This window comes from Spea bombifrons, chromosome 1, assembly GCF_027358695.1.
Source record: "Spea bombifrons isolate aSpeBom1 chromosome 1, aSpeBom1.2.pri, whole genome shotgun sequence".
Taxonomy (NCBI): Eukaryota; Metazoa; Chordata; class Amphibia; order Anura; family Pelobatidae; genus Spea; species Spea bombifrons.
Window position 1 is genome coordinate 163,237,720 of NC_071087.1, and position 9,922 is coordinate 163,247,641.

A 9,922-nucleotide genomic window follows, 5' to 3' on the forward strand; every position below is an offset into this window, starting at 1 on the left:
ATTTTGTCGTGAAGGGGTTAAAGAGGTTTTTCTGGATCTGACTGCCGCACAGAGGTGGTTGGTACACGTCCGGCTCCCTGGACGATTCATTACTTTTCTTACTAGTTTAAAAAACAAAAAGCAATTCTGATCAACATAAAAAATTTCATGCTTTAGTCAACCGCGTGGGGGGTTTGGGGGGGCAGGAAATGTGGGGGGGAGAAGAAAATAAATGGGGATACGAAGGAGAATTTAAAGGGGCAGCATAGCTGTGATATGCATTAAATTACGGCCGGGGGGTCCCTTTAAATAATCAGCGATACATTGTCTCAGAAATGAGAACATTCTGAATTCTGATCCAAAGCGGATAACGACCGGCGTCGGGGGCTCTTGGCCTGAAGATTACGTGGTTTTGGCAGACTAGGTGACCTCATCGGTCCTCATTTGTTTAGGAATCTCTATTTCTGATGGATTTAAGCCAATCGGTGTCACCTGTAACAGGAGAGGATAGAGGCGCTGATACATTTATATCGAAGTGTAACAGCAGCCCGCGGCTCGGCAGAACGTATACAATCCATATATACTCAAATATATTCATTATACGCGAGAGGAGAAGAAGCAAAGTCAGTGAAGACGGTTTTCCCGGAAATACTGGATACAGGAGCTTCACGGATCCCGAATACAACCGGATTCACCGGATTATCTGCCGGGAAAAAACACCGGGATCAGCGGCAGAATTCAGCGACGAGCGAAGATTTATTTACAGAAACGGGAATTTCAGGATAATAAGAAACATTTCACTACATGGGATGTGCTAAACCGGCCCCCTGTATAATGTATAGATAAATCAGTGACCGGCCCCTGTATAATGTATAGATAAATCAGTGACCGGCCCCTGTATCATGTATAGATAAATCAGTGACCGGCCCCCTGTATAATGTATAGATAAATCAGTGACCGGCCCCCTGCATAATGTATAGATAAATCAGTGACCGGCCCCTGTATAATGTATAGATAAATCAGTGACCGGCCCCCTGTATAATGTATAGATAAATCAGTGACCGGCCCCTGTATAATGTATAGATAAATCAGTGAGTGGCCCCCTGTATAATGTATAGATAAATCAGTGACCGGCCCCCTGTATAATGTATAGATAAATCAGTGACCGGCCCCTGTATAATGTATAGATAAATCAGTGACCGGCCCCCTGTATAATGTATAGATAAATCAGTGACCGGCCCCCTGTATAATGTATAGATAAATCAGTGATAGGCCCCGGGAGTATCTGTTGATCTATGCATTTGCTGTCACTCAGATCAGGGATTTCTGGGATCCAGGTTTTGGTGAACGTCGGGTTATTTACCGGTATTTACTGGACTTGTTGCTGTTTCTTTTTCGGAGCCGGGTCGTTTCTCTTACCCGCTCCATCGCCTGCACTCCCCCCCTTCTTCCTCTTGGTGTTTCTCTTCTTGTAATCAAGTTTTTTTATCGTTTTTTCAACCCACTTCAAGCCTGGGGTAGCGCACAGCGTGATGGAGGGCTTCGTGAAAAAACTGGAAGACATTTTTTTTGTTAGGCCATTATTACCAAGTCATGGCAAACAATGTCAAAATAATTCACTATTAATAATTAATAATAATAACAATATTAAAAGGAAATAAATAATAATAATAATAATTATAAAAGAAAAATAATAGAAAAATAAATAATAATAATAACAATATTAAAATAAAATAAATAATAATAATAATAATAGTAAACTATTTTCTTTACAAAGAACGCACAATATCAGTGGCGGCAATAATAAAAGACAGAAGCTTATTTACAAACCTAATACAGGAATATGTGTCACATAATAACGTTTATTGCTTAAGGTAATGTACAGAATACAGAGGGTAGTGGATACCAGACAGAGCCGGCCTTAAGTGTTCTGGCGCCCTGTGCGGACTACTCCTCTGGCGCCCCCCCATCCCAAAAAAAGAAGGGAAAAAAATCTCCCCCCTCTGCCCCTTCTCACTATCTACCCCCTGCCCCTTCTCACTGCCCCCCCTGACCCTTATCATTATCTACCCCCCCGCCCCTTATCACTATATCTACCCCCTATCCTAACTTACCTTGTTGCCGGAGTCCTGCGGCGGGAGCGGGAGGCATCCGGAGTCACGGAGAGTGAGGGGCGTCGAGCGGTTGCCAAGCGGTTGCTGAAAACCTCACAAACGACCGCTCGGCGCCCCTGCCCGGGACTTAAATTAAAGCATCGGTTTTTTTTTGTTTAACTTTATTTAACATCCGCCATGTTAAATAAAGTTACAAAAAAAACAAACAATCTTTTAATGTAAGTCCCGGACAGCGCCCCTGTTGCCATGGCGCCCTGTGTGGCCGCACAGGTCGCATCCCCCTAAGGCCGGTTGTAAGTCGCTTCCTGTTCTCTCCCCCATCAGCCCAAGCAGGAAGTTGGAAGCCGCTTCCTGTTCTCTCTCCCTCTTCAGCCCAAGCAGGAAGTTGGAAGCCGCTTCCTGTTCTCTCCCGTCAGCCCAAGCAGGAAGTTGGAAGCCGTTTCCTGTTCTCTCCCCGCGTTGTTTTAGCGGACGGCGCATGAGCCTCTAGCGCTAGAGATAGTTTCCAGCCGCGCAGTTCCCTCCGTAACGCTATTATCACAGATATCTCAGGGCGACGGGGAGATTTATAGCCCGGAACGGGGCAGCAAGATGGCGGCTCCCGCGTACAGGCACCACGGGGAATAAGATGGGGTTTTAATGTAAGACTGAAAGGGCGATGATCAGGAATATGACATTTCGCAGAGCACGCGGTAAGGGCTGCGCTCTCCACTTACACCACGGCGGCTCTCGGACATCCTTTATCCATGTTCTGAATCTCATATCCCGATATGACAGAGAACGGAATCTTCTTGTCACTCGTGTGCAGACAGCAGTCCGTGAGCGTAAGAGCCGTACCTGCAAAACACCAAAACCCAGATACATTCACCATGACGCTTTACCGCAAACTAAGAATGGAAACATAGAACCTGCCGGCAGATCCAGCAGAGGTGGTTGAGGGTAATAGATAAGTGGAATAGACTCCCAGCAGAGGTGGTAGAGGGTAATACAGTGAGGGGATTAAACATGCGTGGGATAGACATACGGCTCCTGAATCTAAGACGAGACCAACGACTCATTAAGGTTTGAGTCTTTACAGCAGGAGAAACGGGCAAATCCCATATTTTCAGCAAATTCTATGTTATTATGTTTTTAAAGATTATCATTTTTTTAGATTTATTATTATTATTTTAGATTTTTTTTCCTGGGCGGAGGGCTCTGAGTGAGAAATTTGCATGTTTTCTGTAAATAATTAGCATTAATAATACATTTTTTGTTTCATACAAATTCAAATAAAGCAATTTTAACTAACTGCTTAAAAAAAACCTTTATCCCCTATTTATAAATATAAAAAAAACTAATTTCAAGAGAAAATTGCAAAAAATAACAAATAAGGAATTGATTTTGCTGTAGATTCTATACTCTGTTTTAAAGGAAAAATCATGCTTTTTTTATACATAATTTTGCTTAAATATTTAAGCTCCCCCCTGTGCCCCTCCATGGCTTGGCGGGTGCTGTGTGATGTCACTGTCCCTTTAAATCTGACCACAAATTCACATTTTTAATTCAAAGTCTAAAATATATGTTTTATACATTTTAATCAATATAAATCAACTATTAGCTTTCTGTGGCTTATTTGCAAATTATTATTTAGTGATGTCATGCCATATATTATCCAGAGCGTGATTGGTCGATACAATTATATTAAAATGGAAAACAATTTTATTCCAGTCCCAGAAAACCAGTTTATTTATTATAAATATAAATTATTTGTTTCACAATTTAATTAATGAAGTTATGAATGAAAAAAGAAAGAATATTATTTATCATTGTTATTTTCTATAAATTTGGGAAGAAATTGTGATTTATGAAAATTAACAAAAACACCTGCTTTCTTATTGATTATATTGCTCGTATCACAATGTATTTATGTAGCATTGGCAGATCCAGCAGCACTATATAGCAGAGAAGCATATATGTTTTCCATATGTTGGAGGAAGTTGATACCTGAATTAGCCTTCAAGTGGAGGTGGTAAAAGAGATACAAGAATTATGAGCAATATTTGCTATTTATGGTGGGTCAGATGGAGTAAGATAGGAAAGAATGTTTTTTGTTAAATCACTCATTTCATGGTATTTCAAAATATTTAATTGGAATAAAAAGGCAATGAAGCAAAAATGTAAACAAACAGAAAAATGTAATAAACGTAATATTACTTTTTTTTATTTGTGCTTCGGGCCATTATTTATTTAATTAGTTTTGTGATTAAAATTGTGCACCCGCTGATATTTTGTGCATTTAACACTCAAAAAATAACAGGTTTACACTTGCTTGTCTGAAGCTAAAATAAAGAAATATATTTACACAATTGCTATTTTTTTAATATATTTGTTGAATAATAAACTGCAATTAAAGATCATCTTGTTCTCAAGTATGTCCTAGGCAAAAACAATAATATGATGTATAGTATTATTATTAGTATTGGTAGTATTATTAATATTTATTAAAAAAAATTCACGTTATAAAATATTATTATTATTATTATTATTTTATAACATGTGAAATAATTATGATAAATGTTATGAAATAATAATAATAATAATTATTATTATAGATTTCTGAGCAGGTGCGTACTGGCTGGCATGTGGGGATTTCGTTGAATGTTGCACAGAATAATGTTGCAGATGTGCTCTGCTTTTATGGTACGGGCTTTAAGGGTTAAATCTTGTTTGTTTAGCCTTGCAGTTTTAACAGAAATGCCCCGGCAGTTAGTTGATAAGAATTAGTTTTTTGCGTCGTACTCAGTATGGATGTAGGTTTCGATGGTCTGGAAGGTACGTGTAACAATGTAACACTATAACACGCACGCAGTGTCTGCGCATGGACTCTTATAGATAGAGGTGTCTATGGAGTTCTGCGATTTATACCGTATTTGCTCGATTATAAGACGAGGTTTTTTTCAGAGCAAATGCTCTGAAAAATACCCCTCGTCTTATAATCGGGGTCGTCTTCTAATCAGACCTCAAATAGAGGTCTGATTATGAGACTAAGATCCAGATCCCCCGCACCGCTGCAGGGGACCTGGATCCTCGTGTCGTCGCCCCCCCCACACACACACACTTACCGGTGCTTCCGGAGGTGAAGTTGGCAGCGGGGGTTTGTATGCGTCCGTCGCAAATACCTTCCCCGACTGTCAGAGATCAGAGTTCCCCGCACCGGTGCGGGGAACTCTCATCTCTGACAGCCGGGGAAGGTATTTGCGACGGACGCATACAAACCCCCGCTGCCAACTCCACCTCCTTCCGGCTGCCGCGGAATGAGACGTCAACCCGCTGCCCCGGCAATACAGCAGGAAATTGGAAGCACCGGTAAGTAAGTAAGTAAGAGTGTGTGTGTGTGTGTGTGTGTGTGTGTGTGTAGGGCATTTCTGGAATGCCTTATACCCCTATATGCCACTCTGGCACTTAGGGGGTTAAAAGGCATATTATGGGGCAGAGTGGCATATAGGGAGGTATAAGGCATTTCAGGAGGCAGAGTGGCGTTAAGGGGGCATTTAATGGTGCACTCTGCCTCCTGGAATGCCTTATACCTCCCTATATGCCACTCTGCCCCATAATATGCCTTTTAACCCCCTAAATGCCAGAGTGGCATATAGGGATATAAGGCATTTCTGGAGGCAGAGTGCTCTATACAATGCCTTTTAACTCCCTTAATGCCACTCTGCCTCCTGGAATGCCTTATACCTCCCTATATGCCACTCTGCCCCATAATATGCATTTTAACCCCCTAAATGCCAGAATGGGATATAGGGGTATAAGGCATTTCTGGAGCCAGAGTGGCACATAGGGGGTCAAAAGGCATATCATGGGCCACAGTGCCATATTGGTGTGGCAAGCCTGGGGGCAGATGTGCGTAACTGGGGGACAGGTTGGAAAATACAAGAAATAAAAACAAAAAAAAATATTTTTCTCAATCATAGCTTTTATTAAAAAAAATAGTTTACATGAATTAACATTTACTGGTAAAACTTTTTTCCTTTAGGGTCGTCTTATATTCAGGCTTTTTCTTTTTTTCCTAAGTTAATATTCAGATTTTGGGGGGTCGTCTTATAATCAGGGTCGTCTTATAATCGAGCAAATACGGTAATTTTAGTCTGGAATTAATGGCCACCTTTTTTGTTGCTGGGATGGCTACTGAATATTCTACGTGTCCAGGTGTTGGTGTCAAACAAGACACAATCAGACGTATCCAGACACTAATCCGAAAAATGTAATTAACGGTTAATGATTAATGATATTATTTATTATTAATATTTTGTCATATTTATAAAGCGTCAACAATTTCTGCAGCGCTGCTTACAGTCCATCCATTCAAAGGATCTGACGGAATATATTCCAGGTATAAGCTGTAAATAATACACAGTGATGGCCAGTGAGTGTGATGGGAGTGATGTGTGTGATGAGAGTGAGGTATATCGTGTGATAGGTGTGGGGCGAGTAATGTGTGTGATAGGCGTGATAAGAGTGAGGTGTATCATGTGATAGGTGTGGGGAGAGTGATGTGTGTGATAGGTGTGTGAGAGTGAGGTGTATTGTGTGATAGGTGTGGGGTGAGTAATGTGTGTGATAGGTGTGATAAGAGTGAGGTGTATCGTATGATAGGTGTGGGGAGAGAGATGTGTGTGACAGGTGTGATGAGAGTGAGGTGTATTGTGTGATAGGTGTGGGAAGAGTGATGTGTGTGATAGGTGTGTGAGAGTGAGGTATGTCGTGTGATAGGTGTGGGGAGAGTGATGTGTGTGATAGGTGTGATGAGAGTGAGGTGTATTGTGTGATAGGTGTGGGGAGAGTGATGTGTGTGATAGGTGTGGGGATAGTGATGGGAGTGATGTGTGTGATGAGAGTGAGGTATATTGTGTGATAGGTGTGGGGAGAGTGATGTGTGTGATAGGTGTGATGAGAGTGAGGTGTATCGTGTGATAGGTGTGGGGAGAGTGATGTGTGTGATAGGTGTGATGAGAGTGAGGTGTATCGTGTGATAGGTGTGGGGAGAGTGATGTGTGTGATAGGTGTGATGAGAGTGAGGTATATCGTGTGATAGGTGTGGGGAGAGTGATGTGTGTGATAGGTGTGTGAGAGTGAGGTATATCGTGTGATAGGTGTGATGAGAGTGAGGTATATCGTGTGATAGGTGTGGGGAGAGTGATGTGTGTGATAGGTGTGATGAGAGTGAGGTATATCGTGTGATAGGTGTGGGGAGAGTGATGTGTGTGATAGGTGTGATGAGAGTGAGGTGTATCGTGTGATAGGTGTGGGGAGAGTGATGTGTGTGATAGGTGTGTGAGAGTGAGGTATATCGTGTGATAGGTGTGGGGAGAGTGATGGGAGTGATGTGTGTGATGAGAGTGAGGTATATTGTGTGATAGGTGTGGGGAGAGTGATGTGTGTGATGAGAGTGAGGTATATCGTGTGATGTGTGTGATGAGAGTGAGGTATATTGTGTGATAGGTGTGGGGATAGTGATGTGTGTGATAGGTGTGATGAGAGTGAGGTGTATCGTGTGATAGGTGTGGGGAGAGTGATGTGTGTGATAGGTGTGTGAGAGTGAGGTATATCGTGTGATAGGTGTGGGGAGAGTGATGTGTGTGATAGGTGTGATGAGAGTGAGGTGTATTGTGTGATAGGTGTGGGGAGAGTGATGTGTGTGATAGGTGTGGGGATAGTGATGGGAGTGATGTGTGTGATGAGAGTGAGGTATATTGTGTGATAGGTGTGGGGAGAGTGATGTGTGTGATAGGTGTGATGAGAGTGAGGTATATCGTGTGATAGGTGTGGGGAGAGTGATGTGTGTGATAGGTGTGATGAGAGTGAGGTATATCGTGTGATAGGTGTGGGGAGAGTGTTTTGTGTCAGAGGGAGTGAGGTTCCTTTAAATTAAAAGACCTTAAAGTTAACTTCTGCAATGACAGGATTACGTTTATTTAAGATGTAGAGCATAGGAATGCATAATATTATAAGAATCTGGGAAAGTTGGGAAAAAAACTGCAAATAATGTAAAAAACTTCAGATACTGAAAAGCTTGTGAATGTTGGGTAGAAATTGGGTAGTTCTGCTGCAAAGTGATGAATTTGGAGCAATTATCTGGTTTAGGAATGGAGCGTTTGCTCCAGAAATCCTCCCTCTTTAAAGGGTTAACAGATTGCTTAGAAATTAGGCTCAGATCATGCGGTTTTATCTGCTTTCTGTAGGTTTGGGGATTAAATCGGATTCCCCGTCTCCCTGCTCTCACCTTTCACGTGAACCGCATCCCAAAAGATCCCAATCAGAATGAAGGAAGCCAGGTTCCAGGGCTGCATGGCGGGGGGTCTGGGCTGGGGTGGTCCTGAGCAGAGAGAAGAGTTCTTGTCAGCGCAGGTCCAGCTGTATCTACTAACTTCCTCGCTCTCGCGCTTGGATTTATAGGGAACGGCGGAGGATTTTTGTCTGCCTGCCAATGGCTGTCGTGTGCCCCCCCCCGTGTACCTGCCTCTCGTCTGAATCATTGGCAATCCGTGAGGGTCATAAAAACACAGAACCTGCCGGCCCCATTCGGCCCCAGCTCGTCGCCCGTTTTTTCTGCTGTAAAGACTCAAACTGTAATCAGTCCAGGAGCCGTATGTCTATCCCATGCATGATTAAAGTCCCTCACTGTATTACCCTCTACCACTTCTGCTGGGAGGCTGTTCCACTTATCTACCACCCTCTGTACCGCCTTCTTGGGGAATATTTAATATAATGGTTAACGCAAGTGACGCCTTTGGTAAATTTACAGCTGTGTTTACCTTATTTTATGAAATGATTGACTGGGAAATAACTGTTTTTTATTATTTTATGACGCTTTATCTCACTCGATTTATGTGCCGCCAAGGGGTTATAACACTAAAGCGCTTGTTTTGTTATCTCTGATTTCCTATGCATGCGTTAAACCAGTGCTGTGTGAGTGCAGAGGACAGGAAGGAGACCTCAACGCTTAAAGCTTTAATGTTTGCAGCCAGCGGGATCGGATCATTCGGGCGTCCAATCCGCTGCGACGCCTCAAACCTTAATCAGTCGTTGGTCTCGTCTTAGATTCAGGAGCCGTATGTCTATCCCGCGCATGTTTAATCCCCTCACTGTATTACCCTCTACTACCTCTGCTGGGAGGCTGTTCCGCTTATCCACCACCCTCTCAGTAAATAAAAATTCTACAAGGAAGGCAGGAGAATCAGGACTCTCGCACCCTCGTGTAACCGCAGAGAAACTCTCAAACAGGATAAGCATCTGCTTTACATGCGCGGAGAAACTGTCTTTATTTCGATCGATGCAGACAGGGAGGCCTTCGCGGGCTTCTTGTCGCCTGCTCTCAGAAACGATGTTCCAAAGGCTCTACAACAGAGCTAAAGGAACGGCTGGCTGCAGTCCGCGTCCCTGCATAAAATATTATCATTTTACATTAAATGTTTAGTTATACTTCATTTATGACTTTTCTATACATTTTGAGAGTTATTTGGGGTCGCCCAGCATTCAGCAGTTAGACCGGGACAATAATTAGGGGTAAAAAAGGGTTTAATATCTATTAAAAATTACTTATTAATATTTATAAAAATGATTGAATAAACTATATATATATATATAATAAATTGAATATAAATATATTATGTATAAATGATATGTTAGATATATTTATATAAAATACTTTAAATATAATTAAATTATACAGAAATTATATAAGACATGATGTATATATAATAAATGAAATCTTATTAAATGATATATAAGTTATATAATATATAGTTATATAAATTATATAATATTTATTTATTTACATTTTT

The 9,922-nt window shown here is 41.7% G+C and overlaps 1 protein-coding gene across 1 annotated transcript; it reads right to left on the reverse strand.

Moving 5' to 3' along the window:
• Positions 1–533: 533 nt before the first annotated feature.
• Positions 534–8,614, reverse strand: LOC128472811 (C-C motif chemokine 24-like). The gene is made up of 4 exons (XM_053454770.1): positions 8,362–8,614; positions 2,810–2,930; positions 1,343–1,532; positions 534–682 (listed from the first exon to the last, which is right to left on the reverse strand). Exons 1-3 carry the CDS (start codon positions 8,612–8,614, stop codon positions 1,349–1,351), a joined length of 558 nt encoding a protein of 185 aa, XP_053310745.1. The 3' UTR covers positions 534–682; positions 1,343–1,348.
• Between the last annotated feature and the right edge of the window lie 1,308 nt (positions 8,615–9,922).